This window comes from Pseudonaja textilis, chromosome 1 (assembly GCF_049901715.1).
Source record: "Pseudonaja textilis isolate UNSWEBS1 chromosome 1, rPseTex1.2, whole genome shotgun sequence".
Classification (NCBI taxonomy): domain Eukaryota; kingdom Metazoa; phylum Chordata; class Lepidosauria; order Squamata; family Elapidae; genus Pseudonaja; species Pseudonaja textilis.
Genome location: NC_141990.1, coordinates 264,536,327 through 264,555,078, shown reverse-complemented (window position 1 = coordinate 264,555,078; position 18,752 = coordinate 264,536,327). Strand labels below are relative to the sequence as shown.

The 18,752-nt window shown below is 37.7% G+C and overlaps 2 protein-coding genes across 2 annotated transcripts in view; one reads left to right on the top strand and one right to left on the bottom strand.

Annotated features, from left to right (window-relative positions):
- PSMC3 (proteasome 26S subunit, ATPase 3) lies at positions 1 to 8,173 on the top strand. Its single transcript, XM_026708143.2, has 12 exons — positions 1 to 44; positions 235 to 315; positions 1,776 to 1,901; positions 2,741 to 2,845; positions 3,590 to 3,652; positions 4,379 to 4,516; positions 4,680 to 4,823; positions 5,730 to 5,878; positions 6,692 to 6,788; positions 7,147 to 7,292; positions 7,698 to 7,779; positions 7,928 to 8,173. The coding sequence occupies exons 1-12, from the start codon at positions 18 to 20 to the stop codon at positions 8,036 to 8,038; spliced, it is 1,269 nt and encodes a 422-aa protein (XP_026563928.1). The 5' UTR covers positions 1 to 17; the 3' UTR covers positions 8,039 to 8,173.
- A 2,303-nt stretch (positions 8,174 to 10,476) lies between these two features.
- LOC113438447 (transmembrane protein 178B-like) overlaps positions 10,477 to 18,752 on the bottom strand; it is a 38,377-nt gene continuing 30,101 nt past the window's right edge. The window contains exons 2-4 of the mRNA XM_026703814.2: positions 16,581 to 16,694; positions 14,441 to 14,578; positions 10,477 to 11,939 (exon numbers count right to left, since the gene is read on the bottom strand). Of these exons, the coding sequence (XP_026559599.1) occupies positions 11,695 to 11,939; positions 14,441 to 14,578; positions 16,581 to 16,694 (497 nt within the window). The 3' untranslated portion in view covers positions 10,477 to 11,694. The remainder of the gene's footprint in view (positions 11,940 to 14,440; positions 14,579 to 16,580; positions 16,695 to 18,752) is intronic.

The window sequence follows — 18,752 nt, the reverse complement described above, 5'->3', positions numbered from 1 at the left end:
GCTCCTGAGGGAGAAAAATGGCGTCGGTTTGGGATGAGGCGGAGGTAAGTAAAGCCGGGGACGGGATTCTTGCCGAGAATGAGGGGTCGGTGGGCAATATTGGTAGCGAAAGCAGTCGCCTTGTTCTGCGGGGGCTTGCAGAGATTCCCTCAGGGAACGGGCCTGGCTGGGAAGGTCCGGGATCGGCAGAGCCTGCCTGTTTGCCTTTTGCCATGACTGGCTATTTCTCTCTAGGATGGCATCGGGGAAGAGGTGTTGAAGATGTCCACGGAAGAGATCGTCCAGCGTACCCGCCTGCTGGATAGTGAGATAAAGGTAGGTTTTAGTTGGGGTTTCTCGCCTTGGGAACCTGGGCTTAAAAGTTTCTCTTCTTTCCAGGGTGCCTACAAATTGTATTGGGTGCCTTTGCAACTCGGGCCGTCGGAGTGTTTTATATCCCTCCCCCTCCCTTGCAAGGCTACACTTAGCAGGGCCTTTCTTTTCTCTTGCTTTTGTAGAGAGAATTGCCGAAAGTGGAAAAGCGAATGTTTTAAAAACGGGCTGACCCCAAAGCGCTTCCTGGCGCCTCTTTAAAAGCTGGCTTGCTTTGACACTCTACTGTGCTCTCTGGGAAGCATGTTCTCTGAGGAAATCTGGGAGTTTAAAGTCCATCCAAGGGGCTAAGGTTGAGGAAATCTGCCCCAGGGCAAAGCCTCCTGAAAAGGATATCCTGTAACCCTGGTGCTGATTCTTAAACTGGCTTGTTGGAGAGAAAGGATGCTTTCATTGTAGCTTGATCACAGGCAGATTTAGGCTTTTATACACCATAAAGCTGAAAGGAAGTAAGCAACAGCATGTGGTCCAGGTGAGAGAGTGAATGATTCAATCATGAGTCTAAATGTTAGAAATGTTAGAAATAAATGTTAGAAATGACAACTAGGAGATGCCCTGGACCTTCTGGCATGAGGTGAAGGCAGTTTGGGGAGACTTCTCTCTCCAGCTTACCTTTGGAGTGTGGCCCCGGTTACAATTTGACAAGTCGGCACTAGATATTTGTGAGGCCATACCATATTCTCTAGAAATCTGTGTTAGGATTATGGCAGGCCATAATAACTCATAGAGGAAAAAGGGCCACGATGATGATGATGATAACTGGCTGCAAAGTAACAGATGGTGTGCCAATAGATGGCTAGTGGGATGGCAGCAGAGCTGGTGGTGGCAGTGAGCTTGGAGGCACTGGGCAGTGTCTTTCCTCAGATTTATTGCTTTTTTAAAAAAAATATTGGTAGAGCTACATTTTAATGCACTATCAGTTGTATAATTATGATGTAATCTATTTAAAAATCAGTCTTTCAACACAATTCTAAATTTGTCCACTGTTTAACAGTTATAAAACTTAACTTGGTTCATGGAAAGTTCACCCATTCTGGCATGTTCCCACAAGCTGTATCTCCTGTCTTTAGACAACACTGTACCTATGTTATGGGTATGAAAATAAAGTAGCCTTTATATGTAATTCTCTTATCACGTGAGTGCATGATAGCCATATCCTGATTCTCATGCAGTTTTCACAAAAGCTTGCTTGCTACACAACCTTTTGTAAAAATAATGGTTGATTTGGTTTTTCCTCAGAAAATGAATTCCACAAAAACAATTACTTCTGTTAAAACCAAGTTATTTTGCTATTTCATTTTATTTTTGATTTAGTACCTAGCATTTTCCCCATTTTCATTATCTTCCAGATTTGCATGAAATCAAATAATTATTTTTAAAGAATAATTGCTCTGCATTTTCAGATCATGAAGAGTGAAGTATTGAGAGTAACTCATGAGCTACAAGCAATGAAAGACAAGATTAAAGAAAATAGTGAAAAGATCAAAGTGAATAAAACTCTGCCATACCTTGTATCCAATGTCATAGAGGTATGTTTCTTATAGTATAATATATAGCCTATAGCATTTATAAATATAATTTTTGTATGAGTGAATTCCCTGAAGAAAATAGGAAATGGGATATGCAAAATGAGATTATTATAACTTGGTCCTGCTTAAAAAAGAGTCACTTTTTAATAATCTGACTTGATATTCTTTCTTGGTATAATTTCTCAGCTGCAATCCAAAACACTTGTGAAAGGGAATAATGAGTTATTTCAAAGTAAGCAATAAATAAATCAGTGATTACAATAAAATCAGGAATCCTGTTTTTTTTAAAAAAAAAACTCAGGAAAATGTTGGAAGAAATTGTTCTTGAAGTGGGATGATGGGTGATGATAAGTTGCAGATACAAGAGTCAAATTCGTTTCTATCTTACTAATGTGGCTGTTCTTTAGAGAAAGATAAATATAAAAATTGCATATTTTTATAATATAGATAGGATGTTATATGTGAAGTTGATTCTGTAAACATACCCCTTTCAGGAAGAAACAGGGTCATTGCCATAATTTGCTTCTTAGACTACAATAAGTTATCTACTGTCTGATTACACCAACTAAGATTTATAATGATAAGTAGATGATTTTATTACTTTATAGTTTATTTACCCATTCATTTCTGTGAGGCACCTGCTTTCCTCAACAAAAGAAAGCTGTGACTTTTTGAGAGGTGGGTCTATAACATTTTGAAGACCTTGGAGAATTTCTGTATTAGCACTGACTATCTAGTGCCTTTGTCCACTGCTGGGTATGGCAGGAATACATGTTGTGATAACATTATGTGCTTGACCAATATAACTATGTTTGCATCTGATCTTTTTTCATCTTTAGCTGCTGGATGTTGACCCCAATGACCAGGAAGAAGATGGAGCAAATATTGACCTTGATTCACAAAGGAAGGGCAAGTGTGCTGTCATTAAAACCTCTACTCGACAGGTGAAAGCAACATGATAGCAAAGTGCTTTTAATTATATAAATATGTGATGCCTTATATTAATAAGATCCAGTTCAATATTGACCATCCCAACTGGCCAGGGCTCTCAACAATGTGTACTACTTGACACCTTTCTCACTAATGATGCTTAGAATTGAATATCATTTCTTGAAAATGGAAAAAAACAGTTGAGTGATACTCCTATATGATTTGATTTGATGAATCTCATGGTAGTCAAAATTTAATCATCTCCAAGCAGACATCCTCCAGATACACATCCTTCAGCTTTCATATTTCTCAATAATTGGCCATACTTAAGAATTCTAAAGTTATTTATCTAGAGGATGTCCACTTTGGAGAAGATTAGTCAGGATCGTAGTGTGATCTACTAAGAGTCTACACTTTTCATGTTCCTACTCAAGGATGTATTTAAAATGTATGAATTCAGACATTTTTGAGATTAAAGTTTTAAATTGAAATGTTCTCCTTTTTTGGTTTCTGTCATTTTAAGGTTATATGTTAGATATAGAACATATTTTAACCTCTTTGTGCCTCCTTGCATAAAAAGGCAAAATTGAAATACTGTACGATAAACTATTTTGTTCTTAACAAGCACCTGCAATTTTAATCCAGGACATCCTACATCTAAAGTGAAAATCACTGCTAGTTACAAAATAAGGTATGCGAACAATTCTAATAATATTTAGGTCAAGGTGAGAACATTTTTGTTGCCTCTTTTTCAACAGACTTACTTTCTACCTGTGATTGGGTTAGTTGATGCTGAAAAATTAAAGCCTGGAGATCTAGTGGTGAGTAGTTACTATGCTGCATAAGAATGAATAACCAAATATACTCTGATTTTAAAAACAAAGCAACTTCATAGATAACCCCACTGTTCCTATGAATTTCACAGTATTTGTAAACTTGCTTATTCCAGTTAAATCTTTATGATCGTGCAATATTTATTCAGTCCTTAGTAGGTCTCTCTTACAATGTGGTTGGGAAGTATGCTGCTCAGTAGTTTCAAGTATGGCAGATAAATAAATTCAGATTGCAAACAACTATAGTTCTTTAGCAGAAACAGCCTACTATTATTTTAATAAAATACTTACTTTCTATAAGTCTGAATCTTGGCATATTTAATTTCGGCGGTAATTTAAATTATCATTTTATTTTGTACTATCTACCACTACTGCTTTTTTCTCATCTCAAAGCTGTTTAGTGCCTTAAAATAACAAAAAAAAGCTTATGTCATATTTCTCATTTTAATAAATTGATACAGTAGTGCTCCTCATATTTAAGGTTCTGAAATAATAGCTTTAAGGGCAGATTTAAGATTTCTCAAGCGACTGAGAATAATGTATTCTGCCTCTTTTTTTCCTCCCCTGCTTTTTCATGTTACTATGTAGTGAATCCATTTTGTGTATGATAGTAATAGATTTCTCTCCTCCTCTCAATAACTGCATGAGTAAGGTATGAAAAAAAATGGAGTGGTAGAATTTTAAAAAAACATTTTTGTGCATTTCTGCTTGCAGGGAGTGAACAAAGACTCCTACCTGATTTTGGAAACCTTGCCCACAGAGTATGACTCAAGGGTGAAAGCCATGGAAGTGGATGAGAGACCTACAGAACAATACAGTGATATTGGAGGGCTAGATAAACAAATCCAAGAGGTAACGAGAACCTACTCATTCCATTTCTTTGTCTTAATATTTACAGAGCTTGGAAAACATTTTAGGTGCTTTTATAATGTTAACCTGTTCTGTAATCAAGATTACAGAGCCAGCAGGGATTCAGCTGTTAAAAGGTGATTGCATTTATTTTTTGTTTTTACAGCTGGTAGAAGCTATAGTTCTGCCAATGAATCATAAAGAGAAATTTGAAAACCTGGGAATCCAACCTCCTAAAGGGGTGCTTATGTATGGACCTCCAGGAACAGGAAAGACTCTCTTGGCCAGAGCTTGTGCTGCACAGACAAAGGTAAAACTGATGGGCTTGGTGATGGCTTCTCAGAATTTATGGAATGCTTCCGGGGTTTTTTAAATTATTAAAGACATTGTACAGACAGTGAACCTATTCCCCTAAATTTTAATTTAATATTTACAGTATTCTGTATTCTTTGATAGATTCCTAATAGATCTGTTGTGGTCTACGAAAATGTATTTTCTGCACTGGTTAACTTTTCTTGGATTTTGGTCTCCAATACTTTAAAATGGCTATAAAGAAACTGAATTTAGAAGACAGGTACCAAGACAATAAGGAGCCTTAAAATCAAACTTCAGGAGTAGTAGTTGAAGGAACGGTAGACTATTGCTTGAAGAAGAGGAGAGTAAAGGGAAACGTGTTAGCAGTCCACAAAAAGCATGTGACCCAAAAAATGGGCCTGTTTTCTGTTTGAATTGAGAACAAGACAAGAACCAACCTGAAACTATTAAGTGGAATATATAGTTAAATCTGTTAAGCAATAGAAATATTTCCTTAAAGCAGTGCTAGATTCCCTCCTGCCAGAAATTTTGAGAAATGGATGGCCATCTGTGATTTAGTCATTTCCATATTGACTATGGGGCTGAACCAGAGGTGGTATTCAGCAGGTTCTGACCAGTTCTGGGGAACCAGTCGCAGAAATTTTGAGTAGTTCAGAGAACTGGCAAATACCACCTCTGATTGGAGATTTTACAGTATCCTTCCCCTGCCACGCCCACCAAGCCATGCCCACAGAACCGGTAGTAAAAAAAAAATTGAATCCCACCACTGGGCTGAACCAAATTGTTCCAACATTATAGATTGAAAAAGTCTTACCTTTAATATTATTTCTGTTCTTACCTAGCGTTCTACACTAAGGCAGAACATAAGAGTACACATATTTTATTTCTTGTCTTGTTTTAGGCTACATTCTTGAAACTAGCTGGTCCACAATTGGTGCAGATGTTTATTGGTGACGGAGCCAAGTTGGTCCGGGATGCCTTTGCATTGGCTAAGGAGAAAGCACCTTCTATCATCTTTATCGATGAACTTGATGCCATTGGCACAAAGAGGTAAGAGTTGGATTCTCGGTCTACAAGTTTTGAGTAGAGCAGGCATTCTTCATATATCCCAACTATGGCAATGGTGTTTTTTTTGGAGACCGGTTGTTAATTAGTATCACCCCCAACTCTTCAAGAATATATATTGTGTACATTTTTTGATCTACAACTAGCATGTGGTAGGGAACAGTTTTCAGAGGATTATATATGCTATCTGCTGGCTACTATAATAGTAAGATCAGGTAATAATTGGGAATTCTTTGCTTATGAAATGCAATGTGAGATTTGCAGTAAAGTCCAGTGTGAAGTGTACCTACTCAGTACTTAAGACAAAACAATCCATTCTATTATTGCCAACTTCATTTTTAATCAGTCAATGTTCTGTAGCTTTGAACATGTTCAACTCATTGACATACTTTTGAACTTTTTTCTCACTTAGCTTCTTTCTCTTCAATTTATATCATACTTCTGTAATTCTTCAATTTGCACTCACCTGCTAGTATATACTCTTGTTTGTTTATTAAATCTTCATGCTGCCCATCTCCCCTGTAAAGTGACTCTGGGCAACAGACAAGTTATAAAACAACTAGAAAAATAATTAAAACATTAAAACTACACTTATTAAAATTACAAAAACTATACTAAAATCATAATTACAAGATGGACAAAACTGGAATGAGGTCTTCTTACCCCATCAGCCACCTCCAGCGGTGAGCATTCCCCTCAGGGAGCCCAAGTTTGGTTGTACATATATATTTATAAATTTCTTTGTATATATATTTCTAAAATGGGTAATAAAAAAGAAATCTTTGTTTTTTCCACCAGGTTTGACAGTGAAAAAGCTGGAGATCGTGAAGTACAGAGGACCATGTTGGAATTGCTTAATCAGCTTGATGGGTTTCAACCCAACACACAAGTCAAGGTAACGCTTTGCCCGCCGTTAATAAAGGAAGCAGTTCTGTGACCAAATAATATTTGTAAACAGTTATTATAGAGTAGCTTTAGAAATCAGATTGGTGACCAAGCTGAAGTTTTTAAATAGCTTTGAGTCATTATTTTTATAATATTTTATTAGCCTGAAGTGCAGAATGAACAGAGCTAGAATATTAATCTTTGCTTGAAGAGTGGGGAGCTTTTGTGAAGTGAAAATATGTATACCATATCATAATTGATCCAGGGGTTACATGAACACTAAGGACTTCTTGCATTTATTACCATAATTTAATAGTTGTAATATATAGAATCTGTCTGCCCAACTACAAAGTATGTCCTTCATCCAGGTGATTGCTGCAACCAATCGTGTTGATATCCTAGATCCTGCTTTGCTACGCTCAGGACGGTTAGACCGCAAGATTGAATTCCCAATGCCCAATGAAGAGGCCAGAGCCAGGATTATGCAGATCCATTCACGCAAAATGAATGTCAGGTATTAAGCAGAAGTGGATGTAATTTGGATGATGTTGGCTGCACTATGAATTATGAAATAATTTTTTATTTATAGAGTATGCAATAATTAGTTGCCTCAGAATATGGCATTAACTAAAAACTTACATTTTTTCAGGATTTTAGCTATTTTGTGAAAGGCAAGTTTCTAATCTGTATGACTGTGAAGATAGTACTAAAATATTACAGTAATAAAAACTGAAGTGCCACAACAAAGGTTGAATTTTAGTTTCAGAGGTTAGGTCAGGTCTTCATTTCCTGTTCTTCCCTATTTCTAGGAAAATGAAAATAAGGGCAAATTGGTATGGTTTATGTGGGTTATGTTCAACGTGAAATCTTATATCTTTCCCTGAGGGTTTTTTTTTTAATGAAACTCTGTTCTCTGCAGTCCTGATGTGAATTACGAAGAGCTGGCACGATGTACAGATGATTTCAATGGTGCACAGTGCAAGGCTGTGTGTGTGGAAGCGGTAAGTAGGTTTGGTCAGTTTCCATTGGAAGTCTGGTTTTCCCCCTAACTACTGACCTATGGAGACTTTGTACCACAAAAGAGTTATCTTTCTTATGTCAGCTATATTGCACTTTTGCTGAATGCTTTTCCTCCCTTTTTTGGGACAGGGGATGATTGCCCTTAGGCACGGAGCAACAGAACTTACCCATGAAGATTACATGGAAGGAATTTTGGAGGTGCAGGCCAAGAAAAAAGCCAATTTGCAATATTATGCCTGATTTTTGTTCCTAAATTGGATATTAAAGCCTTGATACAAAAAGCTCAGAGTTGTAACTTTTGCAACTGAGTTCATTGTGTGAACTCCTTTCACTTATGAAAAAAATAAATTAATAAAAAATGTTTCATGCAGGATATTCATGAATATGAAACTTCTTTCATTAATCTCTTTAAACACCAACATGTGTACAACCAATGTTATCTCTTGCTTTTGTGCTTGAATATTTGATACACTTTCACAATTCGTCCTCGGTTGTTAACAACTAGCATTTCAGTTCTTACCTATATGGATTCTGAAGACACCTATATAAAATTTCATCTAAAGACAAAATCTGTAAATCATTTGATATGAAACTATATTTCTTTTTAACTCTGAGGTAAAACTTAGGTTTTTTTAAATTTAAATTGAAGGTGAGCAACAGGGAGCCAAAGATTTCTGCAGGGATTGGGAATATCTCAATTTATAACCTATATATACATATATAGAAGTTAACAGTTCTTGAAGTAGATACCATCTAGAACAAGAGATGTATCTATTCTTGTTACCATAGGACAAATTTTTCTCCTTTGTTACCCCTGTTTGGCTGTGGCCTGAAAAAACAAATTGATGCCTGATCATCCTCATTGGTAAAAACCAGAATTAATTGGACCTCTTTGATCCCATTTAATATCCTTGTCCAAGGCTGAAACAATATGAATACACACACGTACATTTGAGGATTTTTAATGTCATTTGCTATGTTAATTTGGTATACATTCATTGGTACCTTTGACTCATCTTTTATTTTTATTTTTATTTATTTATATTTATATTTATTTATATTTATAGTGTGCTGTTTAAGGGTATGCTCTCCCCCCCCCCAGTTGCATTAGTTTTCTAAAAAAAATAACTCTAAATGTCCTCTCTAATGCGATTTGATAACTCATCCTCTTGAATTTGATAGCACTTACTCAGATTTGATGCACAATATACATTCTAACATCTATTGCATTTTTAAAGTAATATCCTGGCATTTTGGAAATATCTGATCCTCTTGATTCTCCCTCTTTCTTGAACAAGTGATCTCATTTTCTTTAGAAAGTTTTTTTAAAATCATCTTTGTTGTAGCTTTATGGGTGCCCTTTCCTATCAGTTCAGTTTTTGCCAGGACGTTGGTACTTTCTGTGAAGATGCTTGGTCATCCAGGTCATGGTTCTCTCAAACATGCTTTTCAAAAGGCAAATGGACTTTCTTGGTTTTTTTCTCTTGAAAACAAACCAGGGAAGCAAAATATTTTCAAGGAAAAAAAATCAAAATCCAGTTGCCGCTAAGTCTACAATTCCTTCTATGAGTCTATAGAGGTTCTCAATCATCCAGGTCATGGTTGTCCCAAAGGTGCTTTTTCAGGAGGCAACTGGACTTTCTAGTTTTTTCTTTAAAGATGTTTTGGTTCTCATGCAAGAAGTTTCTTCAGCTCTGACAGGATAGTGGAGAACGGGATATAAATATAAATAAATAGGAATATAAATCCTTCCATTCCCCACTTTCCTGTCAGAGTTGAAGAAGCTTCTTGGATGAGAAGCGAAATGTCTTCAGAGAAAAAACAAAGTCCATTTGCCTCCTGAAAAAGCACCTTTGGGACATTTCTTCTATGGTTAACCCTTAAATTGTCTTTTAAGGATATAAAAACACTTCTTTGTAATGGTTGGAACATCTGTTTTTATAGATGTTTTTATAATAGAAGGGTGATTAGCAATAGCACTTAGACCTATATACCAGTTCATAATTCTTTGAAGCCCCTTCTAAGCAGTTTACAGAGTCAGCATATTGCATGGAGCCTCACTTTACTGACCTCGAAGGATGGAAGAGTGAGTCAACTTTAAGTCTGTCGGGATTGAACTGCTAGCAGTTGACAGAGTTAGCCTGCAATTTGCATTCTAATCACTGCGCCACCATAGTTCTCTTAAAGTGCCCATTGAATTTCATTGCCTATCTGAAAATCACTCTATTAGAAAAGCATTAATATGTTCTTTTGTTTGGGGGCATTTTACAAATAACCATTCTATAAGTTTATGTGAAAATGTTGATTTGTCGGAATATATGCTATTATTGATAAGTAGGCTGACAGCTTGCCACTAAATTGCCTCCAATGTATTACAATAAATCATCTGTTCCTGCTTCCCTTCTGTTCATATGTTAGGTGTATATGTAATTAATAGACTACAGCTTGCTTACCTGGTTATATAAAATATTAAAGAGGGGAGAAAAAGTCAACAGCTCCTTATTCTGCTACCAAATTGGTCCTGATTCCAAATGCCTGTTTACCTTGAGATTTGGTTCCCAGGACTGATATTTTTCATCAGATGATGCTTATTCCTGTAGAGATACTAAATAGGATGTAACAGGGTTTTGTTTTGCAGCTGTAACACATAGAAGAAATCTAAAGCCAGAGAACTGCTCTCCTTTTAACGTAACCAAGCCTTTTAATTTAATGCCTCTTGAAATGTACAACTTCCATTTAAAAATCACACTTGCCATGAATACATTAATTTTAGCACTGAGTAATTAATTACATGCCACTTCAAAATACAATGTAAACAGCCCTTCAACAAAGGGTTCTGTGCAGTCTTTGGGGGAGACAGTAAAGAACTACAATGAGGAAAGACCAGGGCTTCCCTTCAGCACCATTGTTGATGTTCCTGAGTTAGGCTCAGCTTGTTAATCATACTGTGGATCCCTCTCGTGAGTTATGCCTCCTTATGCGTTACAAGAGAAAATGTCAGATTTTAAGAGTCTCTGTTCCTTTTCCAAAACAAAGTTTCTTCTGTATTCTGGAAGGATTGAAAGTGGACAATAAATCTTAGGTTGCCTTTTAGAGCAGCTACACGATTTGAAGAGTGGGCCTGGCTCCCTTGCTCACTTCACTTGCAATTTTTTTTTCCCTTTGCAAATGAACATAAGGTTCTTAATTCAGTCGACAAGACTGTTGCAAGGGAGCAAAGGACCACATCAGATTTGTGCAACCCTTGAACTGGTTCCACAGTTTGGGTGATTACATCATTGCAACTTGCCCCCTTGTGGAAATAATCTTTAATCATCTGAAGGTCTAATACGCACTTTACTCCAAGGTACTTCATGCATATTTGACTTCCAGAACTAACAAGATACAGATACTGAACAGCCTGGATTGAGAATATTTCCCTCTCTTGAATGTTTAAAGCCTTCATCTGGACCAAGGATTTCTGCAGGGTAATTCCAGCATTGGGTCTCTGCTCAAAAGAGAATCAGTTCTGAGGCTGGGCAGAGTTTTTTCCTTGGCTTTCCCTTCTAATTGACCTTCCAGCTCTTGGAAATGAAAACTCCTTGGCATCAAACAGAATTCACACTGGCTTCTGCTCCTAAGAAAAAGCTGATGCCGTTTAAACGATCAACAAGTCGTATAGCACCACGAGCCTATTTAACAGAAAACTGCCTCGTAGAAAAAACAGGACTAAGAATTAACCCAGACGGTTGATGTGAATCAGAAACAGACAGAAGAATCACAGGCTGGCATTCCTCCAGGACTTTGCCAAAGCAATAGAACCCCTTAGTTCCAACCTGGTTTGCAGATCTCAAAATGTCCACACTGTGTTCTGGTAACGGGCAGTGGGCTAATAAGACTGGCTGGTATTCCCCACATCACACAGCTCCATTTTCCTGTCTGGGTTTCTGTACAACAGTCCGAGGGGTATTGAGAGAGGGAGCGAGGGTGCATAAGAATCCGGCCAGCAGCGTCAGTCCCAGGCCGCCCCACGCGCAGAACATGGACCAGCCATAGCCATGGCTGATGTCCTCTGGTAATCCGTAAACGTAGCGAGGGTAGCGAGACAACTCAAAATTTATCCCTGCCACACACGTGCAAAGGGAAATGATGCAGCATGTCCCTGAAAAGGAGGAGAAGAGAAAGGGGAAAAAAAAAAAACACACACACACACACAAAAGCAATGTGTAACGTTTTTCCTGCCAAAGGCAGAATCAGGCATGTGAAGCTGCCGGTTTTTATCTTTGTCAGCAGCCTAAAAAAATACAGGAATGAAATAACTTTCTTGTACAGGCAGATTCCTGATTTTTCCTCAGGCTCATGACTCTTTGATTCCTGTCCTTTCCTTGGCACACAGCTGTCTTGACTGACTGAGCGTTTTTACTGCTGTTTTGGATTCTTTGATCTTTACATTTTGAATACTTGTCTGCAAGGAGATCCACAGGGTGTAGTCCCAAAAGTCAAAATGGCTGTGACGGCACAGTGGAAACTCACCCGCGTGTGTGTGTGTGTGTGTGTGTGTGTGGTGCACATGCAGTGGACATTTAAATATAAGGCAGAGCCTCAATCACACTGTTGTGGCCATCATTGACTTTTGGGACCATACTTTAAAAAAATAGTCTTCCTTCTGGCTATATTTCTGCAATATAATTCATCTTCATACTAGGGAAAGATTAATCATGTATTAATTCCTGCCTCTAACTACAGCTTATAGCACAGCCATAAAGGAGTGTTAAAAAGCTAACAACCCTAGAAAGGGAGACAGGAAACAAATTATATCACAGAGGAAAGCCATTCAATTGATGCAGAACAGTCACAGCTGTGGCTTCAATGAGATGTGGCCTTCCAACACTTGCCTCTGGACTTCCATAGAAAACCCTGAGGCCTTTACCGTTTCCTGCAAACTATGCCATAGCTCTGAAAGATTGCTTTAGAGATGGACAATGTGGGGGCTTCATTAGTTCTGCACTGTAACTCTCAGCATCCATCAAACTAGCTAGGTTAGCAAGGGCTAGTGAGAATCAGGGATCGGTGATATCTGCAGAGTTAAACAATAGCCACGTGTAACCTTTAAGGAAAGGAAAATCTTTTATCTAGCAAAGAAACCCAAAGGTGGTTTTTTTCAAGAGGCATGATAATATATGATGTATTTTGTATAATTCTCTGTGCATTTGTATTTATATTCAATGTGTCCATAAACATTTTGTACAGTTGTATATGTTCATATATGTGCAGTCACACTTATCTTTGTGTGCTCATGTACATACGTTTTGTTGTGTTTTCCACTGACATATTCAAGGATGCCTTGCATATTTGCATACATATATTTATATTTTACTGTTGTTTTGCACTTCTGGTTGGATGCTAACTGCATTTTGTTGCCTGTATTCATGGCAATGACAATAAAGTTGAATCTAATCTAATCTAAACTGGACTTTCTTGTTTTTCTTTGAAGTTTTTTTTCGCTCAGGGGTGGGATGCTACTGGTTCTGCCTGGCTCTATAGAACCAGTAGCTCTTTGGCCCGCCTGCCCGCCTGCCCACCCAGGCTCTTACCTGACCTTTATTTCGTGCTTTTTCAACCTCAGCTGCTTTGCGCAGCACAGCTGAGGTTGAAAAAGCAGTAAAAAAGTGGTTTTTCAAATGTTGCGCACCCATGCGCAGCACTTATCAGCTGTCCGGGCAGCACAGCTTTAGGTGTATTACACACACACAGTGTGCATCTGGCATGCATGCACGCAAAGCATGCATGCATGTGCAAAACATAATCACCGAACCGATAGTAACACCGGTTGAATCCCACCCCTGGTTTCGCTTCTCAACTAAGAAGCTTCTTCAACTCTGGATGTGGAAGCATTTATATTTCTGGCAGACAGCTGGTCATTTGCATTCTTTTAGAGAGCTGTTGAGGCCACTTGGAAGCTTATCTGTGTCTTCAGAATCACTTGAGTAGTGGAAATGGGTGTGAGCTTTCTTGGAAGTGCTGAAAGGACAGTGTTGTAGACTGGAGATAGATGATACTGTATCCCTCCCTCTCTGTTGAGAGAGGGCTGTTCAAAATTGACAACACAGTCCTTTCAGCAGTTCCAAGAAGGCTCCACACCCATTTGCACTACCCAGATGATCCTGAGGACACAGATAAATCTCCAAGTGGCCTCAATGACTCTCTGAAAGAATGCAAATGTCCAGCTGTCTGCAAGGAGTATAAATCTTTCCATTTCCCACCATCCAGTCAGAGCTGAAGAAGCTTCTTGGCTGAGAAGTGAAATGTCTTCAAAGAAAAACCAGAAAGTCCAGTTGCCTCTTGAAAAAAGCACCTTTGGGACAAACATGACCTGAATGACTGAGAATCTCCATAGACATTTAGCAAAGAAACCAGCAACATATTCTCTCTTCATGCCCGCAAATCAACATTGCACTAGATTTCTACCTATTTAACCGGGATGAAAAGTTTAAGTTACAGCATAATTATACAAATAATGGCATTCTGGCTTCTGTGTTCTTTTCGTCTATGCACTCGGTTCCTCTGTTAAGGCATGGATTCAATGCATACAATGCATAATACAAATGCCAGGATTATACCCAAACCTATTTTTAACAATAATATTTTTTTTAAAAAAATTACCTCCCATAAGGAAGAGCAGTCCAGCTACATATTGCATGAGCTCATGTTGTTGACAGCAACCCAGCATGCCAATGATCCACCCAAAGAGGATTATGGACACTGCCATACCGATGAAGCCAGCTGTCATCCTCCGCAGGTCTGAGAAGGAGGCATTGTTGGTGCATGGAAGAAAGAAGAGGGAGAACAGTAGAGGAAGAAAACCCACAGAGAGTCTCCTAGACAACTTTAGGGCAGTCTTTTCAAAGCTGACACCCTCTAGTGTGGACTATAGCTGTAGTCTCTGCTCTAGAGTTCTGCAATTTATGTTCTCCTTAGGACAGGATGTTTGTTGATTTTGAGAACCATATAAAGCAATTAAAACAAACAAACCAAGCAGGAGGAGGTACTGTAAATCTGCCCCACTGAAAATACTTTGTTTGTAGGTGTTCTTCTGTTTTTCTGGGATCATCATGGGTAATTTCCTTGAATGTTCAAGCAATCAGGCAGTTTGGTAAGTGCAGTGCAGTGCAATGCAATGCAGAGTAATCAGGCTGTGAATATGGGATCATCTATGATTTGTTGCAGAAGACATTATGTTCTGATGTAATGCTGCCATAATCTCAGAGGACATTACATTATGGTGTACTGACTACTGCCACTGCCTCAATCTGATTGCCACTTGACAAGAGCTCATAAGGATTCAAGAAGGTAAACAGACCAGATGGGAGAGGAATAATGGGAGCAGCCTAATAAATGATCGAGATTGGGGCAGTGAAGACATGGGGAGTGGGGAATTGCTAGCTAAGATTTTGTCAATCTTATGCTCTCCAGATATATTGGATTTCAGTCACCATAAAGAATTTGCATTTGCACTGGAAAGCAACAGGTTGGAACAACAATTTCCTCTGAATTAAGGTAGATGATCCACTCAGATGTGAGTTCTAGGGATTTTCTGATCTTATCTATTGCTTCCTTGACAAAAATATTTTTAAAAATGGATTGCATTGGCCCCTTTTTTAATTTTTGCAACAAGTAAAGTTGTGCCACACAAATGGGTAAGATCAGAAGTCTGGTTTCTTTCCTTGGAAGAAGGGTTGTTGTTTTTTAAACCACATGGGTCAAGTCTATTTTGGAGTTTACATAAGCATGTCTACAGGTTTCTTACTGCAAAATTGCAGGCAATCACACAGATGTAATCAAACAAGGCTCTCGGACTGCCAAAATGTTTTGGCACAGCTGCATGAGATCATGACTCAGCCTCAAGTTCCCTTCCTGATATAAGGTATAAACTAACTCAGAATGATGATGCCAGAGAAATAAGCTCTTGGATATTATATAATAAGCATTGTAGGGTTGTATCTGGCTTGAAAGTCAGGAACACTTGAACAAAAGCATGCAAAATTCTTCCTGCAGCTTTCAATCCAGAATGAAATATGTGGCATAATTTTCTCCAAACTCTTCAGAGCCTTTTGGGTAGAGATAACTCCAGAACAGGTAGATTTCCTTAATCTAGATAAGTGATTGCTCTGAAGCTCTTTTCATTGCTTCCATTATATGATTAAAACTGTAATTCCCTACAACCATCTTTTTGATTCTTTGCTTTCTGGTTGTTTTAAATATGTACATTTTCAGCCATCTAAGAGTAACATATATTTGTTTCAATCCTGTTCAACTGAATAATTGGAAATTCTGGGAAGGAATCTGGAAAGAAAGATGGTAAATGCCTGATTTAGTTCCTGGCTTCTGAAAGAATCTAAACTATTCCAATGCAAGCAACTTGTCTGCTTATATTCACTTCTTGCTGAGTTATTCAAATGTTAAATATGCAAGCAAATCAGCAGACTATTCTTGAACAAACATGGAATATGCTTGTTTTTGTCACATATATTAGCTTTTGGCACATATGGAAAGCTAATACATCTGGTCCAAGAATATCTCTCTCATTGATATGCTAACATTCAGGTCTATCTTTCTCTACAGAAACAAAGCATGCAAACACAGAGACAGACAGTCAGAGAGATAGACAGACAGAGACAGAGACAGACAGGCAGAGGCAGAGGCAGAGAGACAGATAGAAAGTCCTAGGAGAGACCTGAGGATGATTCACTCTATGTGAATCTGATAATGGTTCTGATAATGCACATATAAGGATGACACTTACGGAGAGCGTGCCATTCATCCTGGCGGATGGTATTGGTAACATTCATAGGCAAGTTGCGTGGCAGGGAAGATGATGTGTAATGGTATTTCACAGCTGTGCATCGTTGAATGACTCCTGCAAAGACAAATTCAGTGTGCAGTTGTGGATTCTGTAGCTGAACCATGACATTTGTAACTCTGCTTTCCCTTCACTGCTCATAAATCAGATTAAACCTTTTCTATTGCTGAGAAACTAAGAAGTTACTGATCAGACTCACCCACTTCATGCTAAACCGTTATTTGTTTTAATTATTGTTTCTTTTTTTTGCATTTTTTTTTAGTTTATTGAAAAAAGATTAAAATACAAAACACCACAATATTTGGGGGGAAAACCCACACCCCAAAAAGATATCAACAAAAAGTGTCTTAAAAAAGAACACATGAATGCATAGCATCCTCCCTAACTGAATGCTGATTGGTACAGTATAACAATTTTGATTTCCCACCCCTTGAGAAACGGGCTAAAATAATTTTAAACTGTTAAACTACTAAACTTACTTTCAAATTGTTAGCCTGTCATTGGTAAACTATATTAATAACAAAGTAGTTAACAAATATTCTTATTATATTTTGCTTGGAAAAGGAGGGGGAAAGTGAAAGCTAAAGAAACTTTGTAACACTGCCAACTAGAGGCTTGGAAATATTCTATTTTTCTTTTGACCAGACAAAGCTGAGAAAGAACTGAGACTTTGTTTCAAGGACATTGCTTGCTTGATAAGATAGAGGGAAGAGCACGGGAGAGTATTATTACAGGTGCTCTTCTGGGTTTCTATCAACAGCTGGAGTCTGGTGTTGAAGCTTAGGAAAAGAAAAGGCGATAAGTCTTTGGAGAAGAGAGTTATAACAAGAGCCTTGGATAATTAAACAAAGTGCAGTGTGCTCTTTTCATTCTTTTTAAGCTGTGCTACCCCTCCTCATCAGTTTACTTTTTTTTGCAATAGCTATTTGGATTTTTGGCTCTCTGGAATTTGTCTTTGTTTTTTGTTTTTTTGTTGTCTTTGGAAGTTAAATTTGTACATCTGCTTTTTATTTTAAAGGAAAAGCTCTAGTATTAATACTTACCTTCCTTTTCTTTTTAAGGGAGTACCCTTTTTCTTCTCTTTCCCTTCTTGGTATTTTTGTCTTTCAATCTATCTTCCATATTGGTTTTCTTTTTCTTTTTGGGGGGTGGGTGGGTTATTTTTATGCATACTTTTATATTTGAGATCTCTTAATTGGATTAAGGTGTTGAGGAACGTGAAGAATTTTTCCTTTCACCTTTTTTAGGATTTTACAACTTTTTTGTGTGTGTTCATGGTCTGTTTATGGTCTTTTCCATCATTTTTGAATTTTTACTGTCATCTAACCAACCGACTGGATTAAGGTATACAAGAACCTGAAGAAATTTTTTCTTCTTTTTCTATTATTATTACTATTTGGCTTCTCTTTTCCTACTATTCTCCTACTTTTTTCCTACTATTTTTATTTGGAACTGCAATGGGTTATTTTACAACTGGATTAAGGTCTAGAAGAACCTGAAGATCTTGAACTCCTCAAAATGAGTAGGAAATTAATAGCTCCTGGTTCTTCAACTTCCACTTCTTCCTCTCCACCATCTGGAGGACAACGTTTAATACAGACAATATTAAGGCAAGAAAAAGAACAAGAAAAAGTGACCCTGCAGATGATTATGCAAGGAATTCAAAATATTCAAATAAGATCAGAGAATATTGAAAAGAGAATAGAGAACATTGAACAAAGAACAGGGAAAACTGATGAAAAAGTGGAGAACATCCAACAAATGATGATGAAGTATGATGAGAGACTCCAAAAAATTGAAGAAGAAGATAAAGAGACAAGAAGATTGGAGACATTGATAACAGATTAACTGTGGTTGAACAAGATAAAAGTGGTATGCTGAGATGGGAGATGGACAGATCAGAATTTTATCTTAGATTCCAAAACATAGAGGAAGAAAAAGGACAAAATCTAACTGAGATAATGATAGAAATATTGGCTGAAGCTTTGGAAATAACTAAAGAGAAGATGATGGATGGAATAGATGAGGTTTATCGAGTCTTTACAAGATATGCGATGAGAAATAGCTTACCAAGAGAAGTTCACATCAGATTTACAAAGAAAGCCATTAAAACGC

What these genes read in the sequence shown, in the direction of transcription:
- PSMC3 (XM_026708143.2), top strand. Translation starts at nt 18, where the DNA reads ATGGCGTCGGTTTGGGATGAGGCGGAG. An exon ending in TAAAGCCTGGAGATCTAGTG is followed by an intron (nt 3,653 to 4,378) that starts GTGAGTAGTTAC and finishes TTCTGCTTGCAG; the next exon opens with GGAGTGAACAAAGACTCCTA. An exon ending in TAGATAAACAAATCCAAGAG is followed by an intron (nt 4,517 to 4,679) that starts GTAACGAGAACC and finishes TTGTTTTTACAG; the next exon opens with CTGGTAGAAGCTATAGTTCT.